General features: G+C 52.6%; 1 protein-coding gene across 2 annotated transcripts in view; it reads left to right on the top strand.

The window, feature by feature from the left end:
• Positions 1-1,004: 1,004 nt before the first annotated feature.
• GMEB2 (glucocorticoid modulatory element binding protein 2) overlaps positions 1,005-14,223 on the top strand; it is a 40,527-nt gene continuing 27,308 nt past the window's right edge. For both annotated transcript variants that reach the window (XM_035302929.3, XM_035302928.3), the window contains exons 1-2: positions 1,005-1,130; positions 8,181-8,368. Coding sequence is in view for 1 of the 2 variants with exons in the window: in XM_035302928.3 (XP_035158819.1) it covers positions 8,238-8,368 (131 nt within the window). In the remaining variant the exon portion in view is untranslated. The remainder of the gene's footprint in view (positions 1,131-8,180; positions 8,369-14,223) is intronic.

Below are 14,223 nucleotides of genomic sequence, written 5' to 3'. Positions count from 1 at the left end.
GGGTGGGATGGGGTGTCGGTTGTGGGATTGCAGCAGGATTGGGGTGCTGGCTGTGGGAATGGGGTGTCATCTATGGGATCGGGGTGCTGGCTATGGGACTGAGGGTCAGCTATAGGATCGGGGTGCCAGCTGCCAGACTGGGGCAGGATCCAGGTGTCAGCTATGCGATCGGGGTGCTGCCTGTGGAACTGGGTGTCAGCTATAGAACAGGGGTACCGGCTGTGGGATGGGTGGGATCGGGGTGTCAGCTATGCGATCGGGGCGCCGGCTGTAGGACCAGGGTATCATCTATGGAATCGGGGTGCCGGCTGTGGGACAGCGGTGGGACCGGGGTGTTAGCTATGGGATCGGGGTGCCGACTGTGGGACTGGGGAGGGATCAGGGTGCCGTCTGTGGGACTAGGGGGGAGTGGGGGTGCCGGCTGTGTAACTGCAGTGGGATTGGAGTGCTGTTTGTGGGATTGGGGTGACAGCTTGAGGGATGACCGTGCCCTCCCTCCTGGCCGCTCTCAGATGCCTCTCGCTCTCTACGCTGGGAGCGCCGTGGCTGGCTGAGCCCTCCGCATGTTCCGCGCGAGTCCCCTGCACCCTACAGCGTCTTCCTCCACGGCCTCGAATCCAGGCGTCCGCCCCGCAGGCGTGACCCGTCTGCGCCCGTTCACCCACAGCAGCGTCCGGGCGAGGGCTGCCCGTACCTGGGGGCCCGAAGGTACGGCTCTGCCGCGCGTGGGCACTTCCCTGGCGCCGTCCGTCCACTGACCCTCGTCCCTCGGCCAGGCCGCCCGCGCCGGGGAGGCGACGCCCGACCCGGGCCAGGGTGACCAGGAGCCGGCTGCTTCAGGAGCCTATAGGATTGGTCCGCGCAAGCGCCCCGGGGTCCATTGGGTCTTATTTCACGGCCCCGCCTTCCTCCTCGGGAGCGCCAAATAAGTGTCCGGCCCTCCCAGCCCCGTGCGTGCGCGGCCCCGCCGCCTGCGTCACTAGGAAGCGCGCGCCCGCGCCTCCACCGCCGCCGCCGCCGAATCCCCGACAAGGAGCGAAGCCCGCGGCCACAGCCGCTGCCCGCCGCCGCCGCAGCTCCCGACGCCGCCGCCCCCACTGGGCGCCTGAGCAGTTCCGGCGCGGCTCCAGGTAAGCGGCGCCAGCGCGCCCGCGGCCCCCCCGGGGCGAGGCCTCTCGCTCCGCTCACGCGCCGCCGTCCAGTCAGGGGTCCCTGCGGAGCGTCAGGACGTTACGGCGGGGGGAGGGGAGGGCCGGGGGAGGGGCGGCCGCGCGGGCGGCGGCGTCAGGCGCGACGGCAGCGTCAGGCGGGCGGTGCGGGAGGCGGCGGGCGCGGGCGGCGGCGGCGGCGGCGGCGGCGCTTCCTGCCTCCATTTTGGCGCCGCGGGCGGGCGCGAGCTCGGGGTCCAGCGGCCTCCTCGGTGGAGTCATGCCGTGGGGACCACGCCGCAGGGGCCCGACCTATAGGGACGTCACCCCCTGGGACCACCCCGCAGAAACCCGACCCGTAGGGACCACCCCGCAGAGACCTGACCCACAGGGACCCGACCCCCCAGGGACCGCCCCACAGGCGGGACACGACCCCCAGGGACCGCCCCACAGGCGGGACCCGGGTCTGTGTAGACCCCTGGTGGGGCGCACCCGGCTGGTCATCAGTCATGACCTGTTCTGTATCTGGTTATTTGGTTACTGTAGAATTCATGCTGCAGACTGACTTTTCTGTTGAGCCAAAGTTCTCTTTCTTTGCTGGCACTTCAGCTGCAACAGTTTCGATTACGTCAGTTCGGACACGGCCGGTCAGGAATACTAGTTTTAAAATGTTTTCTCGGCCGGCGTGGTGGCTCACACCTGCAGTCCCAGCACTTTGGGAGGCTGAGGCGGGCAGATCCCGAGGCCAGACCAACATGGTGAAACCCCGTCTCTACTAAAAATACAAAAAATTAGCTGGGTGTCGCGGCGGGCGCCTGTAGTCCCAGCTTCTTGGGAGGCTGAGGCAGGAGAATTGCTTCAACCCGGGAGGCGGAGGGTGCAGTGAGCCAAGATTGTGCCATTGCGCTCCAGCCTGGGTAACAAGAGCGAAACTCCGTCTCAAAAAAAAAAAAAAAAAAAAAAAAAGAAGAGGCCGTGGAGAGAGGAGGGGCTGCCCGCCCTTGGGAAGGCAGTGGGGTGAGGTGCTCTGTAGTGCTGCTTCTGTGTCTGAAAATCATTGTATCAGAGACTTAAACTATTTTCTGAGAGGTAACTTGTGTATGTATTGTTTTGAACTTTAGTATAGCTGCCGTTGGAGAGGCTGGAATTTGGTTTTGTGCATTAACGTGTGTAATACCTGCAAAGCACCGAAGCTCTGCTGAGGACCCTGGCTGCAGGGTGGCTGCTGCCTCTTTGCAGCTTTTGGTTGAAGTGACTTTAGTTGCCCCTGCTGAGCTCACCTTATCCAAGTAGCGGCTCCTCAGTGAGAGTTAAACCCAAGAAGTCAGCCTGAGAAATCAGTAGTATTTTAAGTGAATTATATATTTTTTATATTTATTTATTTTGAGACAGAGTCTTGCTTTGTCACCAGGTGCCAGGCTGGAGTGCGGTGGCGCGAGCTCGGCTCACTGCAACCTCCGCCTCCCGGGTTCAAGCAATACTCCTGCCTCAGCCTCCCAAGTAGCTGGGACTACAGGCATGTGCCACCACGCTCAGCTAATTTTTGTATTTTTTAGTAGAGACGGGGTTTCATCATGTTGGCCAGGATGGTCTCGATCTCTTGACTTTGTAATCTGCCTGCCTCGGCCTCCTAAAGTGGCGGGATTACAGGCATGAGCCACCGTGCCTGGCCTACTTTTTATTTTTTATGTATATATATTTTTGAGACCAAGTCTTGCTCTGTTGCCCAGGCTGGAGTGCAGTGGTGCACTCTTGGCTCACTTCAACCTCTGCCTCCCAGGCTCAAGTGATTCTCCTGCCTCAGCCTCCCAGGTAGCTGGGATTACAGGTGCACACCACCACACCCGGTTAATTTTTTTTTTGTATTTTTAAGTAGAAACCGGGTTTCATCATATTGGTCAGGCTGGTCTTGAACCCCTGACCTTGTGATCTGCTGGCCTCAGCCTCCCAAAGTGCTGCGATTACAGGTGTGAGCCACCACGCCCCACTGAAATTTTCATTTTTTAATTAGTTATTATTGTTGAGACAGAGTCTTGCTCTGTCGCCTAGGCTGGAGTGCAGTGATGTGATCTTGGCTTGCTGCAACTTCCACCTCTGGGATTCAAGAGATTCTCCTGCCTCTGCCTCCCAAGTAGGTGGGATTACAGGCACCTGCCACCATGCCTGGCTATTTTTTTAATTTTTATTTTTTAAAATTTTTAGTAGAGTCAGGGTTTCACCATGTTGGCCAGGCTGGTCTGGAACCCTTGACCTCAGCCTTCCAAAGTGCTGGGATTACAGGTGTGAACCACTGTGCCTGGCCAAATTTTTTAATTTTTAATTTTTTTTTGGAAACAAAGTCTTGCTCTGTTTCCCATGCTGGAGTGTAGTAGTGTGATCTTGGCTCACTGCAGCCTTTGCCTCCTGGTTCAAACAGTTCTCCCACTTCAGCCTCCTGAGTAGCTGGGATTATGGGGCACGCCACTATGCCTGGCTAATTTTTGCATTTTTAGTAGTGATGAGGTTTCACCAGGCTGGTCTCAAACTCCTGACCTTAGTGATCCACTCACCTCGGCCTCCCAAAGTGCTAGGATTACAGGCGTGAGCCACTGCACCTGGCCTAAGTGAAATTTTCAAGTGGCTTTTTATTCATGTTTGTTTAAAGTTCTTTATTTTGAAGCCTAAGTCTGCAACACCAAAATTATGGTAGCGAATAAAACATGTTTTAGAAATACGAAGGAAGTCTGTCAATGTAAATGAATTCATCATTGTAACTATTTTGGCTGAAAAGCATCAGTCTTTGGAGACCCCCCATGCCCTAATGGGAAGTGTGCTTGCCAGCAGCTGGAGGGGTTCCTCTGTGTGCCCCCTTCCCCCCCACCTGTGCACCCCTTCCCCCTGCCCCGCCTGTGCGCCCCTTCCCCACTTAGGTGCTCTGTCCTGCTAGATGGCCACCATTTAAATTAGAGTGACAGTAAACGGCTCATGTTCCAACTTTTTAAAATATTTTTTCCTCATTTAAAAAATATGTTTTTCTTCCATCACTCATTTTCCATACCCTCCTGAAACAGGAAACGGGGAATATTTTCTTGTCCCTAGTCCCTAGTCTTTAGTGCTTGTGTTTAGATATGTTCTCTGAGTAGTGTAACTGTGCAGTCCTAACTGGTGTTCTCTTGGCTCTGAGTGCTTTCTTTTCTTAGACCAACCTACCGTAGCCCTCCTCACACTCACTGTGGGCTGCCCTCACTGCTCTCCCAGGCCAGGCTGGTGCCGGAATGTGTGCAGGGTCTTTGCTGCAGGTGGTGCCCAGCTCCCCATGGTTTCTTTTTGCTTCCTTTTCTTGAGAATGTGTCTTTCTCTCACGCTGCTGAACCACCATCTCTTCCTTTCAGATCACCTCTGTTTCTTGGTTCCTTGGATCCCTGGTCAAGGGTTAGTTCAGAGATTGGCTACCATTTGCAGTTGGTGGCCCTGGAAGTCATAGCTCTTTCTTTTCTCCCCTTTATCTTGCCTGTGGCCCTTTACCTTGGAGTTGTCTGGAGACCCATGCCCAGTTAGGAAGCAGTAGAGCCCACTGGTCCAGTGCATACCAAGACAAAAGGCAGTCTGTGGAATGGAGGAAAAGAAGCTAGGGTGGACTGAAGACCTTTTGTTCTCCTGCAAACTTCCTCTCCCTAGCAGACATTCAGAAAAATGCTCACATGCTAGATAACGTAGGTTGTGTGTGATTTAGCAAGAACCTTGAGTCCTGAAGGCACATTTGTGCTTGGTTGGTCAGTTTGGGTGAGTTAGTTCCGGCATTGAAGGGGTAATTGCAGATACCTGGCTGGGCTGCGAATGCCTCCCCTTAGTGAGGGCAGGGCCAGCACTCTCTGCAGTGTGCCAGGTTGGGGTGGACCATTCCTGTCCTTAGACATACTTGTTTGTTACAGTCCTAGGGACAGGTGATGTTATTTTTATATTAACAATTATAATTTTTAAAGTTCTGGAAATTTTTGTTTCTTTTTTGTGTGTGTGTGACAGGGTCTTGATCTGTTGCTCATGCTGGAGTGCAGTGGCACGACTATGGCTCACTGCAGCCTTGACCTGCTGGGCTTGAGCGACCTCCTACCTCAGCCTCTAGAGTAGCTGTGACTACAGGCATGCATGCTACCATGTCTGGCTGTATTTGATTATTTATTTAGCAGAGATGGGGTGTGGCGGCCGTATTGCCCAGGCTGGTCTCAAACTCCTGAGTTCAGTCAGTCCTCCTGCCTTGGCCTCCCAAAGTGCTGGGATTGCAGGTGTGAGACACTATGCCTGGCCATGAAAAGTTGTCTTTCTTTAGAAAGTTTTTATAGTCTGTACTTTCCAGTCTATATCTAATCCTAATAAGTCATTCTGCTGTAATAGCATTACAGTTTTTTTATTATGGTAAAATATGCATAACATAAAATTTACCATTTTAGCTGGGCGTGGTGGTGCGTGCCTATAGTCCCAGCTACTCGGGAGGCTGAGGTGGGAGAATCGCTTGAACCTAGGAGTTCTGGGCTGTAGTGTGCTATGCTGATCAGGTGCCTGTACTAAGTTCAGCATCAATATGGTGACCTCCCGGGAGAGGGTGTCAGCAGGTTGCCTAAGGAGAGGTGAATTGGCCCAGGTTGGAAATGGAGCAGGTCGAAACTCCCGTGTTGATCAGTAGTGGGATCACACCTGTGAATAGCCACTGCCCTCCACACTCCAGCCTGGGCAACACAGCAAGACCCCATTTCTTAAAAAAAAAAAAATTTACAATTTTAACCTTTTTTTTTTTGAGATGAATTTTACTCTTGTTGCCCAGGCTGGAGTGCAGTGGCACTGTTTCAGCTCTCTGCAACCTCCGCCTCGCAGGTTTACGTGATTCTACTGTCTCAGGCTCCTGAGTAGCTGTGATTACAGGCGTCCAGTACCACACCTGGCTAATTTTTTGTATTTTTAGTAGAGATGGGGTTTCACCATGTTGGACAGGCTGGTCTTGAACTCCTGACCTGAGTTGATCCATCCGCCTCGACCTCCCCAAGTGGTGGGATTGCAGGCGTGAGCCACAGTGGCCCCATTTTAACTCTTCTTAAGTATGCAATTCACCAGCATTCAGGACACCCACAGTGATTGTGCAGCCATCACCACTGTCCATTTCCAGAACATGTCATTATCCCCAACAGAAATTCTGTACTCATTAAAGAGTAACTCCCTATGCTCCTCCCCCAGCCCCTGGTCACTTCTATTCTACTTTCTTTCATTGTTTGAGACAGGTCTCACTCTGTTGCCCAGACGAGTGCAGTGGCATGATCACGGCTCACTGCAGCCCTGGTCTCCTAGGCTCAAACGATCCTTTAGCCCCAGCCTCTTGAGTAGCTGAGACTATCCCAGCTTTGTAGTTTTTCTTTTGGTTGTTGTAGTTTTTAATTTTCACATTTCCATTTGGTTATAACTCCTGTTTCTATACCAATATTTTTTTTCCACTTGGTTGAGGATGTTTGACTTTACTCTGGGAGCTTGTCCGATATCACCTGAGAGCCCCTGTGGATCTTGCGTTCATCTCAGAGCCAGCTTCTTTTGTGTATTTGTTCCTTTGAGAATCAATCAGATTACTCTTTGCCAGGCAGTTTGATTGTTCTGGTTGCTTTGACTGTTATGCTATGGACTTTGGATCTTGTTTAAGTTTCACAGAGAATGTAGACTTTTTTTTTTTAATAGCAAGAAATCGACCTGGTTCAGGCTGTACATTTTGGACCCTGTTCCTGTGTCCGTGTTCTTAGGCTGATTTAGTTTAGAGACTTTCCAGTGCACTGTGGATCTGCCCCATATGCGCCAGTGGGGCCCATCTGAGACCTGGTCAGTGGTCTATCCTGTAGGTCAGTTCTCTTCCCTTTGCTCTTTAAGGTCAGGACCACCTAAAGACTGTGTTGGGAAGACCCAGGTGCTCATACACAGCTGTATGCTGTCCTCTCTGCTCCCCTCTCCTCTCAGCACCTCTAACGCATGCCGACTCTAGGCTCCTTGTCCTCTGCCTGGGAACCAGGGGCTTTTGTGTTCCCTGTGCTGTGTAGAGGATGGAGAGTGAGAGAGCAGCGGTGAATCCCCACACTCTTGGGCCGCCGTTCCTGTAGTCCAGGAGTAAGATTCCTTTCTCTCCAAGCTATTTGGGCCTGCCAGGCCACTGCCTCACAGGGTTTTAGCCGGGGCTTGGGCTTGCTGAGGGCAGTGCCAGCAAAGACAAAATAATAATTAAAAACCCAGGGCAGGTTGGGTGTGGTGGCTCACGCCTGTAATCCCAACACTTTGGGAGGCCAAGGCGGGTGGATCACCTGAGGTCAGGAGTTCAAGACCAGCCTGGCCAATATGGTGAAACCCTGTCTTCACTAAAAATACAAAAATTAGCTGGGCACGGTGGCAGGTGCCTGTAATCCCAGCTATTCAGGAGGCTGAGGCAGGAGAATCTCTTGAACCCAGGAGGTGGAGGTTGCAGTGAGCTGAGATTGAACCTTTGCACTCCAGCCTAGGTGACAAGAGCGAAACTCTGTCTCAAACCCACCCCCCCACCAATAAAACCCAGGGCATTTCCCTCCTCTCTTTCTGTTCTGTATGGGTTTCCCTTCCCATTCCCCAGCAGAGAGAGGACTTCTTGGAGTGCTTTCTGCACCTGAAACTCAGTTCACAGATGAGGCCGGCTTTGAGTTCAGGCCAGGAGAGATGGAAGACCTGGCAGGCAGGGAGTCTGTGTCCAGGGAAGTTGCTTGGAATTCCAGGCCCCTCCTGTCCTCTTGCTGTGGGCCCCACGTGGAGGGAGCAGCTCTGTGCCTCCTGCTCCAGGGTTTTGGCTCATCCAGTGGGAGAGACGGGTGGAGTGCATTTACATCACCCTCAGAACCAGAGCCCAGAGTAACCCTTCTATTACTGCCTGTTTTTGTCAGGAGGTAGTAGTCTGGGACGTAAGGGTGGGTCTTTAGAGATGATTAGAGATGCCTTTGTGAGTATTGTGTTGTGCAGATGTGGAAATGACTCTGACCCTGTGCCCTGCCTTGCTTCCTCCAGGACTTGGGACCCTGGAGGACTGACACTGCTGGCCTGGGCGTCTCCTCCTGCTGAGCCATGGCAACCCCCGATGTGAGTGTGCACATGGAGGAGGTGGTGGTGGTGACAACTCCGGACACTGTGGTGGATGGCAGCGGTGTGGAGGGGGTGAAGACCGTGTTGGTGACGACCAATTTGGCCCCTCACGGGTAAGCATGGGCCTCAGTGCCATTGAGGCTGATGGGGGCTGGCGTTAACGTGGGAAGGGCCGAGTGTCAGGATTTTCCTAGTTCCAGTTCTTCTGAGACTGGACTCAAATGTGTGCATAAGTAGAGAGCGAAGAAAAGCAGTAATGGCGTGGGAAACAGAAGACCCAGCTGCAGCTGTGGGGAGGCCTTGCGCCCGGCACCTGCATGGCCATGGGCTCCATGTCCTGAAAGGCTGTGATTTCTTATGTGAGAGGGAGCAGTAGGGATGGCAGAGAGCTGGACTTTCAGAAATGGAATTGAAGAGCCAGTGATTTTCTTGACATTCTTCATGAAACTGTGAGTGTTTTCTTTCTCATCTCTGTACCGGGTGTCCAAATTAAATGTTAGTTGGCGAAAAAGCTAACATTTGCCCAAACTGCAGCTTTGTTTTGCCGCCTGTAGGTAGAACTGCTGGGAGGTGGCAGAGCTACTCCTGCTGTGAGCTGGTGTCACCCCTGCCCCCGCTGGGGGTAAGATAAAGGCACAGTCAGTCCTGGGCTCCAATCCTCATTCTTCCTCCTCAGAGGGCTCTGGGACTCTGGGGCTTTGGGGCTCTGGGGCTCTGGGCTGGGGCAGTCTTCCCGTTGGTCTCATCTTTGCTGTGTCTCGTCCGTGGCATCTTCACGCTGACCTTAGCATATCACTGAGCGTGAGCTTTTGACTTTCTCACTGTTTGACAAAGGGCTTTTGAGAGGAAGACTTTAGGCTATTGTTGACCCCTGCATGGTGCAGGTCAGGCCTCCCTCTGTGGACGGTGTGCAGGCAGCTGCCATCCGGGAGGACCTGGCCCTGAGTTCCTTCCTGCCATCCTTCCCTTGCTGTGGAGTCTGTTGGACCCAAGGCCTTAACCACCCTCCCTCCCACATGTCAGGGTGGTGGAGCTTGGTGCGATCGCAGAGCAGGACACGGACCTGTGTGGGTGACTGGTGTGAAGTACCCAGTCCTCTCTGCCTCATCTGCAGAGCTCGTGGCCATGTCTGGAAATGCAGACATCTGAGTGGGGCCTCCTGGCTGGATGTTCACACCTCCGTCCTCCTTTTCCCTTTGTCAGCACCTTGGTTCACAGCTTCAGTGTTTCCCAGGCGTGTGTCCATCGTGTTTCGTGACCTCTCCCGCCCACACACTCCATAGTGACCTCCCCACTCTTGCCCAGAGAGGCAGTGCCCTAGTTTCCTCCCTTGGATTTGGGTTGGCCTGCAATGAGTACAGTGTGGCAGCGGTGACCCTTGGTCAGAGAGGGCCACAGAGCTTCCTCATGGTGCCCTAGAGCTGCTGCAAGGAGCCCAGGGTCATGCCTGAACTGGGGTGAGGCTACTCTGGTCCCAGCTGAGCCCGGCTTTCGTGTCACCCACCCAGGCTTCCTGGTGGAAGGGGCCTCTGGGAAGGTCTAGTCCAGTCCCATATCCAAGTCTCTTCACCTGCACCATGACACCATGTCTGCGGTGGTGTAGTCCAGCACCAGGTTGAGACCTTCAGTATCCTCATCTTTAGGCCTTTCTTGATCTGGTCCGAGTCCCCAGACAACATGTGTCTTAGTTTGCTCGGGCTGCCATAGCAAAACACCATAGACTGAGTGACCTCAACAGTGGATATTTTTCCTTACAGTTGTGAAGGCTGGAAGTCCAAGGTCAGGGTCTGCCAGGTTCTGCTTTTGGGAGGACTCTGAGTTGCAGGTGGCCAACTTCTTGCTGTGTCCTTGTGATGGAGAGGGAGGGAGAGAGAAAGAGCTTTCTCTTTAATTTCTTAGAAGGTCACGGGGCCAGGCGTGGTGGCTCACGCCTGTACTCTTAGCCACTTCAGGAGGCTGAGGCAGGCGGATCACTTGAGGTCAAGGAGTTTGAAACCAGCCTGGCCAACATAGTGAAATCCCATCTCTACTAAAAATACAAAACAATTAGCCAGGCATGGTGGCACGCACGCCTGTAATCCCAGCTACTTGGGAGGCTGAGGTGGGAGAACTGCTTAAATCTGGGAGATGGAGGTTGCAGTGAGCCAAGATCATGCCACTGCACTCCAACCTGGGCAACAGAGCAAGACCCCATCTCAAAAAGAAGAAAAAAGGTCACAGTTGGCCAGGCCTGGTGGCTCATGCCTGTAATCCCAGCACTGTGGGAGGATGAGGCAGACAGATCGCTTGAGCCCAGTTCAGGACCAGCCTGGGCAACATGGCAAAACCCCATCTCTACAAAAAACACAATGCACCACCAGCTGGGCATGGTGGCGAGCACCTGTAGTCTCAGCTACTTAGGAGGCTGAAGCATGATGATCACCTGAGCCCAGGAGTTTGAGACAGCAGTGAGCCATGACTGTGCCACTGAACTCCAGCCCGAGGGACAGAGAGACAGAGTGAGACCCTGTCTCAAAAAACAACAAAAACCACCAGAAGGTCAAAGTCTTGTTGGATTAGGATCAACCGGTATGACCTCATTTTAATTATCTCCTGAAGACCCCATCTTTAAATACAGTCACATTGTGGGTAAGGCCTTCAACATATGAATTTTACAGGGGACACAGTTCAGGACAATACCTTCCCCTAGCTCTCAGGGTCCTGTAGGCAGGGGTCTGACCCTATTTCTCAGGGTCTTCTGCCACGTGGGGCTAAGGATAGCATCTGGCTGGATGGGTGGGGTGAGACGTCTTTTGGTTGATCTCCTGTCCCTTATTCCTGCTGGCAGAGGTAGTTGATGCCCAGGCCTCTAGATTTGAGGGTTTGGGGGTACACTGAGTGTTGTTCATCTCCCCACGGCCAGCCTCCGCCTCTCGGTCTGCGCTTGTTGCTGACTGCATCTGCGTGCGTCCTCCCACTCATGGCTTCTGGGTGTATGCTTGGGAACTTTTCCCTCTGCATTGTTGTGATGACTTCCATGAGGGGCCCATTCACCTGGGTGCTATTGTTATTTATTTATTGAGACAGAGTCTTGCTCCGTCACCCAGGCTGGAGTACAGTGGCATGATCTCGGCTCACCGCAACCTCCACCTCCCAGGTTCAAGCGATTCTCCTGCCTCAGCCTCCAGAGTAGCTGGGACTACATATGTGCACCACCACGTCCAGCTAATTTTTGTATATTTAGTAAAGAGGGTTTCACCATGTTCACTAGACTGATCTCGAACTCCTGACCTCAGGTGATCCGCCTGCCTCAGCCTCCCAGAGTGCTGGGATTATAGGTGTGAGCCACTGTGCCTGGCCCACATTTGTGTGTTTAATTTGCCATTTTATCAGGAAGTTTGTGCAGCTTTTAAAAAATTACACATAACTGACCAGGCGTGGTGGTTCACACCTGTAATCCCAGCACTTTGGGAGGCTGAGGTGGGCGGATCATGAGGTCAAGAGATCGAAACCATCCTGGCCAATATGGTGAAACCCCTTCTCTACTAAAAAATACAAAAATTAGCTGGGCATGGTGGCGCGCGCCTGTAGTCCCAGCTACTCAGGAGGCTGACGCAGGAGAATTGCTTAAACCTGGGAGGTGGAGGTTGCAGTGAGCCGAGATCTCACCACTGCAATCTAGCTGGCACCTGGAGACAGAGCAAGACTCTGTCTTGAAAAAAAATTACACATAACTATTTTTATTAAACAATATATATGGTAAAAAATTATTTCATAGCTGGAATGATTTAGAAAGAAAAAAAGAAAGTACTTGTAAGCAAAAATAAAAACCATATTGCTATTACCCAGAGATTCCTACTGCCAACACCTTAGGTCTTTCCAGATGTTCTGTTTATATAGGAACGTATACATTTTCCTTTCCTTAAACCTTTTTTTGAGATGGAGTCTTACTCTGTTGCCCAGGCTGGAGTGCAGTGGCATGATCTCGGCTCACTGCAACCTCCACCTCCCAGGTTCAAGTAATTCTACTGCCTCAGCCTCCTGAGTAGCTTTCTGTATTTTTAGTATAGATGGGGTTTCATCATGTTAGCCAGGATAGTCTCGATCTGCTGACCTTGTGATCCACCTGCCTTGGCCTTCCAAAGTGCTGGGATTACAGGCTTGAGCCACCACACCTGGCCTCCTTAAACCTTTTTATTATTAAATTCATGTACATGTAGAAAAGCACCCCAGGTGCTCATGTCAGCTGAATGAACCCCCACGAAGGGAGCTTTCTCCCTCTTGTGCAGTTATCTTCACATACAATCATGGGCTTAGAGCTGTCCTCTGTGGGTGTCTTGCTGGCTGGTGGCAGTGACGGACCAGGGCAGTCACAGGCACAGGAGCACGCTTGGTGGCTGGTTGCAGTGCCCTGGAGGCTGGTATCCCATTTGCTGCCTTGGTTTCCTGTGGTTACTATGGAAGGCGGCTCCTGTGGGTTAGCTTTGCTTTATGAATGCTGAATATGAGCTTTTTTTCTAGGTTGTTAAAATAATTTGCTCACATCTTATGCTTAAGTTAACTCTTTTAAGAACAGTGAGAAGTATAGAGGAAGTAATTGCCAAATTCTCTTGCTTGCTCTGTGTATGATTGTGTCAGTTTTCTTTTGCTATTTAAGAAACCACCCAAAACATAGTGGCTTAAGACAAGACATAGTTATGGTTTCTTTTAATTCTGTTGGTTGGTTGGTGGTTCTGCTGGTCTGGGCTGGTCCCACCAACCCCTGTCATCAGCTGACAGCACAGCAAGGACCTGCTGGTCTGGGTAGCCTCAGCCACAGGGGTCTCTGGAAGGAGGCGGTCTGGGGCATAGGTAGGCTCGGCTGGGTGGCTCTCCTCTGCTTTGCCAGGTCTGTGACTTCCACCTGGAGGCCTAGATTTCTTTGCCTGGTGAGCCAAGGGTTGCAGAGGAAAGCGGGCCTCCTGCTCACTTCTTTTGCCTTGACTGACGCAAGCAGCATCACAAGGCTCTGGTTCGAGGCTGCAGCTAAGACTTACTGTTGGCAGGAAGTTATAAAACATTGTGACCATTTCTGTGGCCACAGAATGACATTGCCCCTCATCTGTCTCCTGACTTTTCCTGGGCCTTCCCAGCTCACCCCATGCAGGCAACATCGGGTCTGGGTGTGGCTGGGGCTTCTTGGTTATGGTACCCCTTGATCCGGAGACTGGTGAATTAAAATCTCGAGACTTCCCGCCCCCCCCTTGAGCTGTCACTGGTGGACAGGACAGGAACAGCTCTGGGCAGGTGCTGGGTGGCCCTATGGCCAGATGCGTTCGGAACGCTTTCTAGGGTGTGAGGCAAGAGTGACAACCGTAGCACTGCTGGTTCTTTGTGCTGAGGCTGTCTCTTTGTTACATGTTCATTTTTTATGTCTTTTCCTTTCTTAGATTTCTGTGGGTCAGAACCATTTCTTACTTTGACAATCTTTTGCCAGTGGAGAAACTGGGGACGTGAAATGACTTTTTGTTTTTGGAGACAGAGTCTTGCTCTGTTGCACAGGCTGGAGTTCAGTCGTCGCGCAGTCATGGCTCATGGCAGCCTTGACCTCCTGGGTTCAAGGAATCCTCCCGCCTCAGGCTCCTGAGTAGCTGGGACTACCGGCATGTGCCACCACACCTGGCTAATTTTTTGATTTTGCGGAGATGGGGTCTTGCTATGTTGCCCAAGCTTGTCTTGAACTCCTGGACTCAAGCAGTCCTCCTACCTCAGCCTCCCAGAGTGCTGGGGTTACAGGTGTGAGCCACCACATCCGGCTGATGTAAAACAATTTGATCCCCTGGGGATTCCTAGTTTGAAGAAAACCATCCAGCTCCACTGTGTCTGGAGTGCTTCATGTGAGGTCACACTAGTCAGGCACTGTCTGGAGTGCTCCATGTGAGGTCACATTAGTCAGGCAGTGTCTGGAGTGCTCCATGTGGGGTCACACTAGTCAGGCAGCGTCTGGAGT

Source organism: Callithrix jacchus, chromosome 5 (assembly GCF_049354715.1).
Source record: "Callithrix jacchus isolate 240 chromosome 5, calJac240_pri, whole genome shotgun sequence".
Classification (NCBI taxonomy): domain Eukaryota; kingdom Metazoa; phylum Chordata; class Mammalia; order Primates; family Cebidae; genus Callithrix; species Callithrix jacchus.
This window is presented reverse-complemented; position numbering and strand designations above follow the sequence as displayed.